The sequence below is a fragment of the Mastomys coucha genome, unplaced genomic scaffold (genome assembly GCF_008632895.1).
Source record: "Mastomys coucha isolate ucsf_1 unplaced genomic scaffold, UCSF_Mcou_1 pScaffold17, whole genome shotgun sequence".
In the NCBI taxonomy this organism is placed as follows: Eukaryota; Metazoa; Chordata; class Mammalia; order Rodentia; family Muridae; genus Mastomys; species Mastomys coucha.
Window position 1 is genome coordinate 10,433,475 of NW_022196899.1, and position 18,896 is coordinate 10,452,370.

At 39.4% G+C, this 18,896-nt stretch overlaps 1 protein-coding gene across 5 annotated transcripts in view; it reads right to left on the minus strand.

Annotated features, from left to right (window-relative positions):
* Positions 1-3,031: 3,031 nt before the first annotated feature.
* Positions 3,032-18,896, minus strand: part of LOC116094962 (tyrosine-protein phosphatase non-receptor type substrate 1-like) — a 24,226-nt gene continuing 8,361 nt past the window's right edge. For 2 of the 5 annotated variants that reach the window (XM_031376370.1, XM_031376371.1), the window contains exons 3-5: positions 16,376-16,732; positions 4,277-4,341; positions 3,032-3,228 (exon numbers count right to left, since the gene is read on the minus strand). In XM_031376370.1, coding sequence (XP_031232230.1) covers positions 3,088-3,228; positions 4,277-4,341; positions 16,376-16,732 — 563 coding nt within the window. In that variant the 3' untranslated portion in view covers positions 3,032-3,087. Of the gene's footprint in view, positions 3,229-4,226; positions 4,342-16,375; positions 16,733-18,896 lie in introns of all 5 variants that reach the window. The other 3 variants (XM_031376373.1, XM_031376374.1, XM_031376372.1) reach the window with 3 other exon arrangements.

The following is an 18,896-nucleotide window of genomic DNA, read 5'->3' on the forward strand; positions in this document are numbered from 1 at the left end:
CTACATTTTTGGCTTGTTACATTTCTATTAATACATTTCCCTTTTCATTAACATGCTTTTTCCCAAATATCTAAATCTCCAAGTCTTTCAGAACATGAAAATTGAGAAGTATTTATGTGGGCATCATTGGGAAGGGAATTTTAGAGCAAACATTAAATGAAGGTGCAATTTTCTTGATTTCTTCATATATTTTGGAAATTAATCCTGTGTCAGATGTATAATAGGTGAAAATATTTTCACATTGTGTAGGCTGCTGTTTTGTCCTATTGATGGTATTTTTTCCTTATAAAAGCTTTTCAGTTTTATGAGGTACCATTTATTAGTTGTTGATCTTAAGGCCTGTGCAATTGCTGGTCTCTTCAGGAAGACATATTCTATGCCTATTCGGTAACATGAGGTACGGAGAAGAAGCTATATACTTTTGGTTTAAGAAGAAATGTTCTATAAATATCTATTAGATCCATTTGGTTCATAACTTCTGTTAGTCTCACTGTGTCTCTGTTTATTTTCTGTTTCCATGATCTGTCCATTGATGAGAGTGGGGTGCTAAAGTCTCCCACTATTATTGTGTGAGGAGCAGTTTGTGCTTTGAGCTTTAGTAAAGTTTCTTTGATGAACATGGGTGCCCTTGCATGTAGAGCATGGATGTTCAGAACTGAGAGTTCCTCTCAGTAGATTTTTTCCTTTGATGGGTATGAAGTGTCCTTCCTTATCTTTTTTTGATAACTTTTGTTTGAAAGTTGATTTTATTCAATATTAGAATGGCTGCCATTCTAAAATGTCTTGGTCAGTGTTCAACAAAATTATAGAAGAAAACTTCCATAGCCTAAAGAAAGTGATTCCCATGAACATACAAGAAGCCTACAGAACTCCAAATAGACTGGACCAGAAAAGAAATTTCTCCCATCACATAATTATCAAAACACCAAATGCATTAAACAAAGAAAGAATAATAAAAGCAATAAGGAAAAAGTCAAGTAATATATGAAGGCAGACTTATCAGAATTACACCAGACTTCTCACTAGAGACTATGAAAGCTAGAAGATCCTGGACAGGTGTCATACAGATCCTAAGGGAAAACAAATGCCAGCCCAGGCTACTAAACCCAGTAACACTCCCAATTAATATAGATGGAGAAAACAAGATATTTCATGACAAAATGAAATTTACACAATATCTATCCTAAAAGCCAGCCTTAAAAAGGACAATAGATGGAAAATGACAACACAAGGAGGGAAACTACATCCTAGAAAAAGCAAGAAAGTAATGTTTTAACTAACTCCATAGAAGATAGCTACACAAACATAATTCCACCTCTAACAACAAAAATAACAGGAAATAGCAATCACTTTTCCTTAATATCTCTTAACAGCAATGGACTTAATTCCCCCCCAAAAAGACGTAGAATAACAGATTGGATATGAAATAGGACCCAGAATTTTGCTGCATACAAGAAATGCATCTCAGTGACATATCCAGACAGTACCTCAGTATAAAAGGTTGGAAAACAATTTTCCAGGCAAATGGTCCCAAGATACAAGCTGGAGTAGCCATTCTAATACTGAATAAAATCAAATTTCAACCAAAAGTTATCAAAAAAGATAAGGAAGGACACTTCATACCCATCAAAGGAAAAAAGCTACCAAGATGAACTCTGAATTCTGATTTAGTTTCCAATCATCAACTGTCATTCTCCATGATCCATCTGTCTTCTGCACAGGTCACATTTGAGAGATAAAGGGAGATGTAGTGATAACAACCACCCCTGCAGTTTCTCCATGAATAAGATACTGGTTTTGTTTCACTAGTTTCTTTGGCAGAGGCAACACTAAAGTCTTCCATTTAGCCTTTACAACCGTAATATCACACACTCCACACATTAGGGAACCAATGCGAGGATACTGCCAACTTAGAAGTTAGATATACTTCACAATATTTCTATCCCATTTATATATTCTGTAGCTGCAGAAATGAGAACAGGATGTGTTTGAGGACCTATTGGACCTACTGTGAGTCAGTCAGCAGCCAAAACTCCATTAATCACCACATCTCCATAAATTGGTACTTTAACTGGAGGGTAACAATATTTCTTGGAATCTCCTGGATTCAGGGTCCGTTCATACCAGTATCCAATACACCATAGAACATCTGATTATTTCCTTTCCCCCAGTGTACAGTTACCCTTATAAAAGGCTAAAGATTCCTCTTGTGAACAACAGGAGAAAGACTAATAGCAAAACTTTTAGGTGTTTTATCAATATTCTTCCTCAGCGGAACCTGGTCACATATTTATTCAAGGGGTTGTGGGTCGGCAAACTGGTTCAAGTCTACAAATTGATGTACTGGCCAAGATTAATTTTTTTTTGCTATGAACCAATGAAGCCTTTCTTTCATTTGTTTAAGAACTTTTCTGCTTAAACAGATCAAACATATGTGCAGTAGGCTTCCTATCTATTTCAGTCCTGGAAATACCATGAATGCCAGTATGAAAGGTGCATATGAGTTATGCCATTATAAACTTGACCTTTCTTGTGCTAACCATTATGGGCTAGGTCATTATGAATGTTGTTTTGTCTATTCTGCCCATTATAATAACTACGATCACCTTGTCTCTGTTGATTCAATGCTGCATCATGGACTTTGCTACCTCAGGGCCTAAATAAACCATTCGCATTTAGTTCATTCAATTGAGCAGCAGCATCCCCAACCCTAAGGTCTGACACAAGGAAAAGGGCAAGAATAAAACTGTTCAAATGTCTTTGTGCCCTTCACCAGTTTGTATCTTACAAGATTGATGAAGGGCATATCTTCTGGGTCTTATCATTATGGAGGATTATGTTTTACATAACATATTCATTCTAGAATTGCAATTTCTCTGAGCTTTAAAATCACCTCATCAATATTATGCCAAGTAATATCGGGTATCTCCAACTCCTCTTTGGTTGGTATGCCCTCCAATTCTGGATTGAAATTCTTTCCAGATATAGTCAAATTGACAACCAAGAATAGACATTTCTATAGGCATCCTTGAATTCTTTTAATAATGAAAATAAAGATGCCAAAAATATAACTCAATATGCACAGCATTAAAGCTCTGGGAAAACAATACAAATGCCTCTAACAATAAAAAAACAACAGGGAATTGTGAGCTGAAGTTGTCCTTCTAATGGTGTCTCTTGAGGAGTCTTCAATGGCTTCTCATCAGTATCTATTTCCATGCTGTTACCCTACAAGAAAGGTAATGGCAGATATTTAGGCTCCAATGTGGTGGAGGATGAAAGGGAAAACTATGGAGAATCAATTCTGACTGGATACTTCATTCATCATTTATAAATTATCTTAGTTCTATAGTGTCCCTGATACAGCTCTTCTCTTAGCACTCCTGTCCTGACTGAATAAGATACCCATAACAACAAAGTGACATGTAGAATTTCAGTCTAGCTCCTGAATCATGTAATCTTCTGAGTCTATTCTCAATGCTGACAGACAGATCAAAGCAGACACAGTCATTTTTACAAGTCACTTGAAATGTCTAAATTTTGGCACATAATCTTGGTTGATCTTTTCCATGCACTCTTTGTCTTTTTCTGTAATAATCTTGAATAGGAGGTTTGAGGCTAATACAGTATATCCTACCCCCAGGCTAAGGGTCATCCTATCTTTTAAAACACATTGAGCATCTCTATTGATCCTAGACTGACAATTCTACAATATGAACAGACTTTATGGAAGGTTAGGATGTCTCAAAGTACCCTTTGAGATTCTCGAGGAAGCTCTATGTCTAAATAATGTGTAATGAGCAGCATGACCCTCCTATTGATCTTTCCCCTTCTATGAGCTCCATAGACTAGCATCTGTCTGGTGTTTGAATACGAATTGTTCCCAATACACTAAGTAGGATACTAAATATTGGTTCCCAGTTGGTATTGCCCTTTGGAAGATTTAGGTGTTGCAGCACTGCTAGAGGAAGTACTTCACAAATACTGAACTTTGAGATTAAATGCTTTTTACACTTCCTATTTCTTCAATCTGGTTCATCCTTTATTGTTAAGAATGTTAGTACTCAGTTGTCTGTATTGTTTGCCACTCCTTCCCAGCATTATAGACTCATGAGACACTGAAATAAAGGCTAAATAAACCCTTTCATCCATAAACTATTTTAGTCATAGATTGCTGTCAAAGTAATAAAAATTTAACCAATACATCTTTATCCCTCCTAACTTACATTTAGGCACTTTGCATCTTGCACCTGTAAATGACAATGACAGCAATTACCAGAAGTAGTTTGGATCCAAGAAGTACAGCTGCAAGGATTTTAGCACTATTTGATGGCTTCATTTCTGAAACGCAAGGAGTGGGAGAACCATTAGAGAAAGCAAATCAATGGTCTATTCTTGACCCACTGGTTGACTTCTAAGCCCAACATATCTCTGAGGAGTTTGAGTGTGTTCTCTTTCCCCATTAAATGCACTAGTTTAACTTAGAAAACATGGTAAGGAGGCTAATACACAATATCTACATGTAGATGTACATGTGTCTACATGTAGAAGTATGAAAATACATGTATATTTACCAACCTGAATAAAACTAAATCCAAGCAGAACAAAGACCACTACATAAGACAGGAACCAATAAATCTCATAGAAAACAAACTGGGAAATAACTGTGAGCACATAGGTATTAGATACAGTTTCCTAAACAGAATAACAATGATTCAGGCGCTAAGACCAACAATTGATAAATGGGACCTCATTAAACTGCAAAGGTTCTGTAAGAAAAAGGACACTGTCAATAGGACAAAACAGCAGCCTAAATATTGGGAAAGGATCTTCAACAAGCTTACATCTAACAGAGGGATAATAGTCAAAATTTACAAAGAACTCAAGAAGGTAGTCATCAAGAAAGCAAATAACAGAATTGAAATTTTTGTTTATAGAGCTAAACAAAGAATTCTCAACAGAGACCTCTGGAATGGTTGAGAAACACTTAAAGTTCAAAATCCTTAGTCATAAGGGAAATGAAAATCAAAACAACTCTGAGGTTCTATCGTACATCCATCAGAACAGCTAAGAAAAAAACTCAAGAGGTAGCACACACTGGTGAGGATGGGAGCGATGAGGACACTTTTTAATTGCTGGTGTGAGTGAAAACTTCTATAACCACTTTCAAAATCCATTTAGTGGTAGAAAAGTGTTAATAGTTCTACCTCAAGACCCAGCTATACCATTCCTGAGCATATACCCAAAAGATGCTCCAACATTCCACAAAGACACTTGATTAACTATGTTCATAGAAGCTTTATTCATAATAGCCAGAAACTGGAAAAAACACAGATGTCCATCAGCTGAAGAATTGTCTAAAAAAATATGGTTATATATACAATGGAATACTATTCAGCTATGAAAAACAAAGACATCATGAATTTTGCTGGCAAATGGATGGAACTTGAGAATATCATCCCAAGTGAGGTATCCCAGTATCAAAAGAACAGGTGTGGCATGTACTCACTTATAAACAGATATTAGTTACAAAATACAGGTACTATGCTATACTCTACAATATAAAAAAGCTAAACAAGAAGGAAGTCACCGTCGAGGAAGCTTGAATCTCACTTAGAAGGGGGGATAAAATAGTCATAAGAGGCAGATGGAAGGTGGGATTTGGGAAGGAAGGGTTTGGGGAGAGGTATTAGGGCTTCTGGATCAGGTGTGGGGAAGAACAGGAGAGATGGCTAGATGGCCATAAAAATTATTAGAAATCTACAACTGATAGTGGTAAGCACATGGAAAGATCTCTATGATAAGACAGAGACCTGGAATAAGGGAGGCATCCAAGAATCAGTGGGATTGGCCTTACTTGTTACTCACTACATTGAGGATGCGGTACCTGAAGAGTCCACTATCTGTAGACAGACAGTAACCACAGTGGAGTGATATAGCCACCAACCCACACACAAAACTTCCTATCCAAAATTTTTCCTGTTTCCAAGAAATGCAAGAACAGAGGAACGGAGCAGAGATTGAAGGAATGGCCATCCAATAAGTTTTCCAGTTTGAGACCCATTCTATGAGCAAGCACGGATTCCTAACGCTACTAATGATCCTATTATGTTTGCAGACAGGATCATGTGGTTCTCTGAGAGGCTTCATTCAGCAGTTGACTGAGACAAATCCAGACATCCACAGTTGAACAGTGGATATAGAGTTTGGGGATTCTTATAGATGAATAGTAGGAAAGATTGCAGGCCACGAAGGGGTTGAAAACTCCACAGGAGAAGCACAGAGTCAACTAACCTGGACTGTTGGGGCTCTCAAAGTCTGACCAACCAAGAAAAGGACATACAGTGGTGGACTCAGGCCTTCCTGAACATGAGTAGCAGATGTACAGCTTGGCCTTCATGTGGATCCCTCATGACAGCAACAGGGACTATTCCAAAGGCTTTTACCTGAACATGGGATATGTTATTTTACTGGGGCTGCCTTGTCTGACTACAGTGGGAGAGGCTCTACATAACATCACATAGATTTGATGTGCCTTGTTGCTGGAGGATTACCAGAAGAACCCCAACTGACATAGAGGAGAAGGGGAGAGGGGTAGAGTAAGGGTTGTGAGAGGAGGTATCTAAGAAAGGGGATAGCAAGTGCGATGTAAAGTGAATAAGTAAAGAAAAATAAAAAGACAATGAAAAAGACAAAGAGAGAAAAAATTGGTGTCTATATCTCTATTAGCCCCAAGACAGGTCTCCAACTTATAGCACCATATTTTATCAACAAAATTTTACACAATGAACCTTAAAACCGAACAGTTTATAATGTTGATTGGATCTTTAGAACTTGAATGAATCCTGGCATGTTGTAGATTCAGAGCAAATTATTTAGAATCATATTTATCCTTCTTAATAGCCATATATTGTCTTCCTTTGTTCATGACCAAACAGCTTTGTAACAGTTTAGGTCAATCAACTGGATTGTACAAGCAGAGTACCAGTATTCCTGTGGAATATCAATGTAGCAGATTACCAGCCTGGATACTTAAGGCTTCATCAGTTAGCATCTAAAGTCTCAAACAGGTTGCTCTGTTGTATGGTAACCCACCTCTTCCATGTTTTCACTAATTAATTTTTTTTAAAAAGTCTTAATTTATGGCCTTCTTCCATTACTACAAAAATGTTATAAACTGCTTCCACAGTTGGCTTTCAGGTGACCCGAATCTGTGTTCCTGGGGCATGGTCACTGATAGTTGGTTTCAGAATGAAATATTTCTTGTCGACTTTGAGGAAAAGAGTTGTGGTTCTCTGTCAACTATTAAATGCTTGATTTTCACAATCCTGTGTGTCAGGGAGTATAGTTTCCACTATGCTGGGAAACCTGATCCCTAAGGAGAGTTACAAGGTGAGTGGGATGTTCATAATTGGTGGTACTTTTGATGTTCCCTGAGAGAGAAACCTTTGACCAAGATATGTTCAGTCTTTCAAATACTCAGGAATAGCTGTGAACAGTAGATACACATGAAAGAGGATGGTAACTGGGAAGGAAGAGAATTAACAGGCTGCCTTGTTTAGATGTATGCATCCTGGAAAATTCCAAACTTGGGGAAATGAAAGAACCGTAGTAAAGTGTAAAACTTCCAGATGTAAACACTTGCTGGAAAACATGCAAGAAAAAGATGAAAATTATATAGATTAGAGTCTGTACTACTGAGTGATAGTTATTATAAACTGCATTGTATTGGTACAGACACAGACATGATTATCAAGGGAATAAAATTGAAGACACAGAAATAAAGCCACACAATTATGAACACTTTATCTTTGATAAAGAAGCAAAAAATATATAATAGAAAAAGAAGTAATCTTCAATAAATGGTGCTGGCCTACCTTGCAGACTGTACTTAGAAAAATGAAAATAAATCCATATTTGTCACCTTGACAAATAGCTTAAGTACAAATGAATCAAGGATATCAGCATAAAAACAAATACACTGAATCTAATTGAAGAGAAAGTGGAAAAAAACCTTGAACTCATTGGCAGAGGTGGAAATTTCCTAAAAGAATTCCAATGGCTCATGCTCTAAGATCAAGAACTGGAAAATGGGACGTCATAAAACTGAAAAGCTTTTGTAAAGCAAAGGTCATAGTCAATAAGACAAATTGGCAACCTACAGATTGGGAAAATTTTCACTATCCCGACGTCCAAAAGAGGGCTAATATCCAAAAGATGTAAAGAACTCAAGAATCTAACAAACAAAAAAACTCACAAAACCCCACATAAATGGGGTATAAGAATAAACAGAGAGTTCACAACAGAAGAATATTGAATGGCTGAGAAGAACCTAAAGAAATCGTCAAAGTCCTTAGTGATCAGAGGACCAAAACGACCCTGAGATTCCACCTTACACCAATCAGAATGGCTAAGGTCAAAACCACAGGTGACAATACATGTTGGAGGAGATGTGGAAAAAAGAACACTCCTCCATTGCCTGTGGGATTACAAACTGGTACAACCACTCAGGTTATCAATCTGGAGAATCCTCAGAAATTTGGAAATAGATCTACCTGAAGACCTAGCTAAACCACTCTTAGGCATATACCTAAAAGATGCCCCACAATGCCACAGGGGATGGTCTTCCATTATGTTCATAGCCACCTTGTTTGTGATAGCCAGAAGCTACAAACAACCCAGATGTCCCACACCAGAAGAATAGATGCTGGAAATATCCTTCATATACACAATGGAATTGTGTAAATTCCAAACTCAGCTATTAAGAATAGGACATCCAAAGTTTTTGCAGGCAAATGGATGGAACTAGAAAATATCATCCTGAGTGAGGTAACTCAGACCCAAAAGGAAATGCATAGTATGTACTCACTGATAAGTGGCTATTAGCTAAAATAAGTATAGAATACACAGGATACAAGCCACAGAACTCAGAAAGGTTAACAACTGAAAGAACCCAAGTGAGGATGCTTCAGTCATACTTGGGAGAGTGAAGAAAGAATCATGGGAGGCAGGAGGAGAGGAACCTGGGCAGGAAAGGGGACAAGAAGGGGAAAGGAGTAACATAATCAGGTATTGGGTGGTGGGTACAGGACTGAAGTCCTGAGGGCCAATAGAAAGAATGAAAACAGGCAGCCTTGGGACGTAGGAGTTGAGAAAATCCTGTGGAGTATACCCAAGACCAGGAAGGTTTGAGACTCTCAGGACACAAAGGAAGGCACCTGGGATGAAAGCCCTACAGTGGGGAGAGGGAATTTATAGAGCCCAACTCTGGCAGAAGGACAGGACATGAAGAGAGGGATGGGTTTACGAATCCACAATCAAAAACTTTGACCCATAATTGTTCCTGTCTGAAAGAACTGCAGGGGCAAAAATGGAGAAGAGCCTGAGTAAAAGGAGGTACAATGACAGGCCTAAATTGGGATCCAGCTCAAGGGGAGGCACTAAGGCCTGATACCATTAATGAGGATATGGTGTGCTCACAAAAGTGGCTTATCATGATGGCCCTCTGAAAGATCCAACAAGGAATTGAAAGAGTAAGATGTAGATATTTACACTGAACCAATAGGCAGAAGCTGCTGACCCTTGTGGTTGTATTAGGGAAAAGATGGAAGAAGTTGAGGAGGAGGGTGACCCTACAGGAGGAACAGCAGTCTCAACTGTTCTGGACCTGTGAGATCTCTCTGTGATATCCAATGTTCTGTGTCTCTATGAGATAGTAGAAATACCCAGTAGAAAACAAGGAAAGGCAAGGCCTGGTGCAATTCTAGGCCTCAGGCCACTAAAGGCAATTACCAATGCATTTTAAATTTTATTTCACTTATTCCTCCTGGACTCCTCATGAAACCTTGACAGTCTAAGGAGAATTTCCTAGATTTACAATTATTGTAAGCCAGAAAAGTACATATATAACAAAATTACTACAAAGCAGATATTCTTCCTCATTCCCCAAGTTGTTTTCTTTTTTCTTTCTTCCTTTCTTCCTTCCTTCCTTCATTACTTCCTTCCTTCATTCCTTCCTTCCTTCCTTTCTTCCTTTCATTCTTTGTACCTATATGCCTTCTGACTAATCTGTGCCAAAAATTGAATTTAAAATTGAGAGCCTAATCATCTGCATCTCCATGTGTAGGTTCCAATTTTACTTAATCTCAAGTAAAAAACAGAGAGCACCCTTTGTCAACGAAGCAAGATTTGATTGATTTTCAAATTGTTAATCTCAAAGGGCACAGATGCAAGCCTATAGATCAGACAGAAATAATCTCTAGTCTTAAAAGCACACATAGCCCTGGACTGTTGAGAGGGTGACAGTGTGCCCGGTAGATGTCCTGTGCTGATGTTATTATATGCAACAGGCTGCATATGACAAGTATCATGTACAATTTTATTTGTACATACATGATTCCTTCTTGAATGACCATCCAGTCAGGAAGGTAAACAAGTGATTTTTGAAGTCAGGCTATCTAAATACCAGCACACCTAATGTTACTACAGGATTGATGGAGTATAGCCAGTCACAATTTATTTGGAATTTCTGGCTGATCTTACAGTGCCAAGATTGTAGCCACAAAACCTTTGGTAAAATTAAGATCAGAGTACATGTGTGTGGAGAAGTTACACAGGTTAAAGTCAAAAATCATTTGTCATCCAACAGATGATTGATTAAGCTCTGAACTTTAATTAATACCCATCGATGTCCCCTTTGATGAGATTGTGGTCCATTTGAGCAAAGCTTGGACAGACCTTAACCTTCTCTCTTATTACCTCTACCTTTCAAAAAAGCCATTAAATTATGCTCCTAAAGCTAGCCACTAATATCTGTTTCCTTATTTTGCTACTTCCTCCACCTGGATTCTGATTATCAAGGTCCAGCTATCAAAGTATTGAATTCCAGCAATCAACACCCGCCCACACACACTTTTGGCTCATGTCATGAACATTCCCAAATTTAAACACTTCATCATAACACAGGATTTCCAATCCTACTATATTAATTGCCATTTTCCTATGAGTCATATCTATCTCTTCTTTATCCAGAGGCAGTCCTTTTATATCTGGGACAAAGACACCTCCCCCCCCCTTTCCTTTCTCCTTATCCATCACCCTCTGTCTACTGTCTTTGCCTCTTATTTACTGCCCTCTATCCTTCTAGGAAAAATAATTTTCCTTTGGGCTGATATCTAGGTCTTGATGGGCTCCTGAGCTGATACATTTCCTAATACACTTCCATAAAAACTGGATTAAAAACTTCGGCCCATGAAAAGCACATAAAGAAATATTCAGTCTTTAGTCATCAGAGAAATTCAAATCAAAACTGCCCTGAGACTCTACTTAGACCAATCAGAATGGCTAAGATTAAAAACTCAGGTGATATCACATGTTGGCAAGAATGTGGAGAAAGAGGAACACTCCCCTGTTACTGGTGGGATTGCAAGCTGCTGCAACTACTCTGGAGGTTCCTCAGAAAATTGGAAATAGATATACCTGAAGACCTAGCTGTACTACTTTTGGACATATACCCAAAAGATGTCCCACCAGTCACAAAGTAAAGTCTTCCATTATGTTGATCTTGGCCTTAGCGGTGATACTCAGAAGCTGGAGAAAAGCCAGATGTCCCAGGGCAGAAGAATGGATACAGAAAATGTGGTTCATTTACACAATGGAATACTATCCAGCTATTAAAAATGAGGAAACCCTAAGTTTTGCAGGCAAATAGATGAAGCTAGACAATATAATCTTGAGTGAGGTAACTCAGACCCAAAAGGACATGCATGATATGTACTCAGTAATCAGTAAATAGTAGCCAAAAAAGTACAGAATATTCAGGATGCAATCCCCAGAACTCAAGAAGATTAAAAAGCCAAGGAACCCAAAAAGGATGCCTCAATCCCACTTGGAAGGAAGAAGAAAGCAATAAAGGGGGGAGGGGAGGAGCCTGGTAGGGAGAGGGGACAGGGAGGGGAAAGGAGAAACACAATCATATATGAGGGGTGGGAAATAAGAGTGAGGCCCAGAGGGTCAGCAGAATGAATGGAAACAAGCAACCTTGGGAGGTAGAAGATGAAGAGCTTCTCTAGTGTGTACCAAAGACCTAGGAGGTAAGACATGTGCAGGACTCAAAGGAAGAGACCTTAGATGAAATGTACAGCAGTGGGAAGAAGGAACGTGTGGAGTCCACCTCCAGCAGAAAGACAGGGCATCAAGGGGAGGGATGGGTTTGCTATCCCACAGACAAAAATTCTAACCCTGAATTGTTCCTGTCTAACAGGGACAAAAATGGAGAAGAGACTGACTGAAAGGATATCCAGCAGAAGACACAAAATGGAATCCTGCTCAAAAGCTTGACAATATTACTGATGTTATTGTGTGCTGACAGAAAGGAACCTAGTATGGCTGCCCTCAGAGAGGCCCAACAAGCAGCTGAAAGAGTCAGATGTAGATACTTACACCCAAATAATGGACAGAGATTGGGACCCCTGTAGTTGAATCAGGAGAAGGCTGGAGGAAGTTGAGGAGGAGGGAAACCCAATAGGAAAATCAGCAGTCTTAACTAATCTGGAAGCCAGAGGTCTCTAAGACACCAACTAGATGGAATAGACTAGCTAATATGAGGCCCCCAACACATACACAGCAGAGGAGAATGTGGTCTGGCTTAGTGAAAGAAGAGGCACTTAACCCTGGAGAGACTTGAGGCCCCAGAGAATGGGAGCTCTGGTGAGGTGGAAGGAGTAAGGTAGGGAAATCCTGTTGAAGATAGGGGAGGAATAAGGGGATGAGGAACGGTAGGAGTGTATACCAGGAGGGTTATGATGACTGTTCTGTGAAAACAGATTAAATACTATTGCTACTAATACTACTACTAATACTACTACTAATAATAATAATTGTAATTATAAAAATAATGAAAAAAACCATCAGCCTAGAAAGAAGAAAATGAAGGTAGTATCTCATGGAAAAATATGTACATTAAAAGCCTCCTTATTGTTGCCCTAGTTACTAGTTTTAGGATCACATGCTTATACCTTTTTTGCCATTTGTGTGCAGAAATAGTCACTCAGAAACAATACTGTGTGTTTCTGCTTTGTTTCCGGCACTACCTTGAAAATCCCACCTGAGGAGCAGAATCTTCTATACCTGGACAGCCTTTTTCTTAGTGATCTGCTCATTAAGTTCCCCAGTGGCTTTTACAGTATAGTCACTTCCTCCAGAAAGGCTAATTATATAGAGCACAAGAGCATGAGACGGAAGAAACACAAAGCTATTGTTGACCTTCTGTATCATTAACATACACTTCTGAGTAAAGGGGAGAAATTTCAGGCCTCGGAAATTGTTCTAGTGCAGATGCATCCATTATAGGAAGGATTCACCCTGAGGTTAGAGTTGCAGAGCGCTCTCAGTAATTTGAACCTTAGGATACTTGGATTTGCTCACTGAACGATATCTCTAGCACATTACTTGGGTTCTAGAGGATTGTGGGCTGCAGGATGATCCTTGCTGTTCTGAAGCAGAAGGGCTTGTCCTGTCTCAACCTGGTGTGCTCACAGTTTTCTTAAGGGAATAATCCCAAATATCTCTTGTGGTCTCAAATCATGTATATATTTTAGATACCAAGACCCATATCAGAACAACTAAAGGAACATGAACTTGAGATTTCTCTCAGTTGCCCAGGAAACTCCAAAAGTAGCCAGATGAAGAGCCCAACTCCATGCCAATGAACCAAGTGCCTACAGAGAGAAAAATGGAATGTCCAAGATCGCATGACCCACTTAACAAACTTACAGTGATAAAACATTTCCTACGAGTCAGCAGTTTCTCTAAGCATGTTATATAACTTCACTCCTTCATTTGTGCAATTCCATATTCTCTGCCAGCATGGAGAGTCTACCTTGTGTTGAAGATCTTGTCCTGGACACATGTCAAAGAGTAGCAGTGCTGGAATGCATACCAATGCCTTTAGATTCTGTCCTCATTTTTAAAGACAATTACAATTCTGATGCTCCTAGTGGCCCTGACACTACCAACCAATAATATGTGCATGTATTCTCTTTTTTCAAGGAACACCTAGCATTGACCATGGCTGTATTCATCACAAAAGAAGAAACTGAGCATTGTGCAGAGAGGAAGATTTCTCACCCCATGGCCTCCTGATGCCAGACACTCACTGTTTCTCTATGTAGTCATAACTATCTCAAAATGGGCACAGATATCCTCATTCTACAAAAGGAAAACTAAGAGTCAGGTTCAATGAGTTGTCCAAAGTTCAACAACCATGCTATACCCAATTGACATTGCACTATTTCTACCCTAAGAATCCAATTTGAGGAATTCTCTACTAGATCCCTGCTCGAGAGTGCTGGGCAGAAAGAGGCCTGTGCACCAGGGGACATAGATTCCTGCATATCCTGATTTGTTTCTTCATCACATTTTCTATGCTAGAAACAATTGACTGTTCGGTTGTGTGGTTTCTACTAGGAGAATAAGTTATTTAGGAAGAAAAGCATCCATATTGTATTAATCTATGAGACAGAGGTTGTAGCCAACACTTGCCTCTTCATTACCTGTGCACATGTCAGGTCCCTCTGTGAACCTCAGGTTCTTCTCTAAAAGGGAGAAGTGACCTCACTATTATAGAACATGCTTATGGAGAACACCACATCACAGAGATATGGCATAGAGCAATTGCTATTTGTTGCTCCTCTATCTGCCTGCATCATCATGAAGAGCATCCTTATAACAAATGACACTGCACATGAAGCTAGGATCACTGGATGCTATGGACTGTGTCTTACCTCAGTCACGTGCAGGTGGGGTTTTCCTATACTTTACATTTCCTAGAACTTCAGTGTCCTTGTTTATGATATGTATGAATTCAATGTGAACTCACTCTCCTTGTCTCTCTTCACTGAAAGGTTCTGAGAAGGTTTGCTACACCACACCCAAGTGGGGAAATCATAACATCTTTATAAACTTATTCACTCTCAAATGCTGCAGCCCTCCTGTAGAGAGGACATGGTTTTATGGCCATGCTTGTCAATATGAAAGTCAGTCTACTCTGGGCCTATGTAGCTGATAACCACTAATAAGTAACTACTGTTTTAGTAGCCAAAAATAATACAAATGAAATATTCATGGCCTACAATCTGAAATACAGTATCTCTAGCTGCTGTTCTATTGCTTCTAATTGGAAATAGTCTCACATACAATATGGGGTGAGAGTATTGTTGACATATGTATAGTTTCCTGATGATTATTGTATATTGGAATCTGAATTTTAGGAAAATCTTGAACCTTTGGAGGTAGTGATGAATGAAAATTCTGACTGGGTTCGTGAAATTCTGATTCAACATCCCTTTTACACGAGGCACCTAAGTGGATCTGGTGCCTCTTGCTTGGACCAAGGGGTTGGTCAGGAATGAGTGGTGGATTTCTTTACAGAGCTCAATACTAACTGGCTGTGTGGTCATGGACGGGCACTGGCATACAGATCTCACTTCTCTAAGAGAATTGGGCTGGATAGTGTGACTGTCCTTCATGCATTAAAATTCCCAAAATGAAGACCTAGATAGAAGACTTCATGCTTCTGTGAGGAAATTCAAAGTGAGCATCTGGCTGCCTTGGCTGGTGATTGAACATGGTCCACATGGATCCTTCCTCCAGGTAACAAGCAAACATTGGCTCAAACACTCAGTGCCTGTCTGAATAGAACTCTCATACAAAATGCTCTCTGACAGTTCCAAGTCAAAGTCCTAGCTAGTTGCCCACATCTAAAGCAGGGATGAGATTCCACAGGGGATGTGGGCATCTCTAGAATTTTCTGTGTGCTATGAATGAACAGGAATGAGAAAAAACACCCTGCCCTGGACCTTTCTGTTGTGATGTACTTTTTATCTTGGGGTGGAGTAGACATACAACTTGTGTAAAAAGTTCCTGATTGAAAGCAACCTGCTGTCTCTATAGAAATCTAGATTTGGGCCTGGCATGTCTAAGCCCCAGGTTGTTCGGGCAGAAAGAGAAGACATAATCAGATATAATGTACTCTTTGTAGTCTGTAGGCCTGGATAGGGAAATCTTCTCTTTCATGGTTTTCTTCAGCCACTAATCTGAGATAGTTTGAGAAATATAAGTTCATTAGTTCATTATATTATGAAATATAGTTCATTCAAATGTATGATTTTACACCCAATTCCCAGAAGAGGATACCTCTAACACACAGTATATCCTCTATTCTTCTCAGATTTTTTGGTCCAGATATGGAGGAGAATGAACCTATGTGTATTAGGGTCCCTTCTACATGAGTTTCTTAATTATTGTTCATGGAGAATTGGACACTATTTGAACCTGTAGAAGAAATCATGGATGAAAAGGAAAATATAGGACTTACCAAGTACTAACAACTCAGTGCCACCTCCAGACTGAATCTCAATGTCAGGATCTTTTAGTTCTCTCTGGAACTTCACACAGTAGTAGGTACCCACATCAGCAGGAGTGACATTACTGATGTGGATGGAAAAGTCCAGGTTGTTTCTCTTTGCAGTATCTGCAACTTGTGTTACTCTGGGGAAATGTTCTCCTGTGAAAGAATATATTAAGTGTCGACTGATTCCTGTACCATGGAACCACTTGATGGGTCCCACCGGTAACAGAGATGTCACTGTGCATTTCAGAGTGGCTGAACATCCAGAACCAACAGAAATGGATTTCTCAGGCTGGATCACCTTCAGCTCTTTCATAGCTGCTCCTGCAGAAAACATCAGTTAGTGCTCATCCTGATGGAAAGCCACAAGCTCGTCAAGTTTGTAATTACAAGACAAAAAAGAAAAAAACAAAACAAAACAAAACAAAAAACCAAAAATCATGTTACTCACTTGAGCTCAGCATGTTCCTGAACATAGTTCCTGTAACTTGGGCATTTCAATAAAAGAATATAGTACAAAAGAGGTAATTGAATAACAGAGATACTTGGAACTAGGCAGAATTTGGATTGAAGCCCTATTTTTTGAATTACCATGCTTCATCCATATCTGCTTCTTTTTCATTTTTTGCTATAATAGTGTTGGATGTGATTGTGTGACTCTTTTACACCAATGAGATATGAATATAAGTGTTTGAGTATAGTGAGGTATACATTTGATTACAAGATCCTTATGATGATGTTTATGTTATCAGGTACAGTGATCATGCTATAGATTTGTCCTAATAATATGCATCCTAATTAAGAAATAAAACCTCCAGCCAGAACAAGTAAGAGACTCATCTGCCATCTGAACTCTTCTATTACCACTTCCTTGATTTAGAACCCAAAACACAAGCTTATCACACCCAACTTAAGTCGACATGTCCAGACCCACTTTATTCCCAACCCCCATTCCACTACTCAGGTGAGAATTCACTGTTCAGGTGCAGGGCATACCATCCTCAAAACGTAAGAGGTCTACCTATAGTCTGAACTTCTGCATTCCCCTAAACAATGCCCCTGCCCCATTCCATGTACCCTCCACTATTTGGGCAAAGATCAACTGCTCATATGCAGGGAACAAAAGACAGAAGAGGTAAGATCACCATCTGCAATCTGAACCTTTCTATGCCTCCTTTCAGAACTAAATGACTGAAACTCCTGCCACAATGACTACCAGTTGGCCTCTGCTTCCACGTGTTGTTGCATGGTTTGCCTGGAGGAGCTTTGCTCCATCCATCCATCCATCCATCCATCCATCCATCCATCCATCCATCTATCCATCCATCCATCTATCCATCTATCCATCCAAATGTGTATGTCTTCTTGTCTATATGTACCTGTGTAGTTATATGTATGCATTTTAGCACATGTGAGTGCTTGTGGAGCTGATTATGACAGACAGTTGGGGCTAGTCAGAGTGTGGGTATATGAATATAGATATCTCTATCTCTATCTCTACATCCACATTTGCCAGCCAGTATACAACATTTTAATCCATTTCCTTTCCTTCCTTTCTAGCTCACAAGTGTTAACAAGCCTCACCAGAGAGGCTTCTGGTTGCCTGGACAGTGTATAGAGCAATAGCAATAAAATCTTTCATTCAATTCCCTCCTGCAAGACAACAGGTATTAATCGCCTAAGCCAAATGTTTTAAAGCAGAGAATAAGCAAGAATTTTTTTTTTTAATTGTGTAGAAGTTATAAGCAACAATACAGGATAGTTAGAGAGAGAGAAGGGCAGAGTATATCAGTCTTCAATGCTACTTCTACATCCAGTGATCTGTTCCACTTCAAATCATTCCAGGCTGGCTGGCTCCTGGCGCCAACACACACCTACACTTCCACACCACCCCATAGCCCCACACTCCTGCTATGCATGTAGATATGCATTACACAGGTAAAGGCCATGACAGCCAGAAGAGGTAAGAGACATACCGTCCTACTCTCTCAGTTTGGAAGACATGGCCCAAGCCACTGACACCTCCTGCTTGTCCACTGCCCTTTCCCATACACCTTCCCCTACTAAGACAGCCAATGACAGTCCAGGTGCAGGCCACACAAGGAAGACAAGATATGACCCCCACCTGCCATTTGAACCCTTTAAAGACTTGCTTTCAGGGTAAAAAGACTCAAACTTCTGATACCTCATCTTCTACCTGTTCACTGTTGCCATACCTACCCATACATAGATGGATAATGCATACCCAGTACAGGCCATGCCAGACAGAAGAACAGAGATGGACCAAATGCCATTCTAACTACCAGAAATCTAGTCCCCTCTCTAAATGAGACTCCCTGGTGGACACCAGGAATTTGGAACACAAGAACTGGAAATCCAAAGAGGAAACAAAAACAAGGAAAAGAACACCATCAAAAAACATTCACTGAAAAATTGGCTCCTAGATTGATATTTATCCTAAATGCAGATGGCAATATAACAGTGTAAG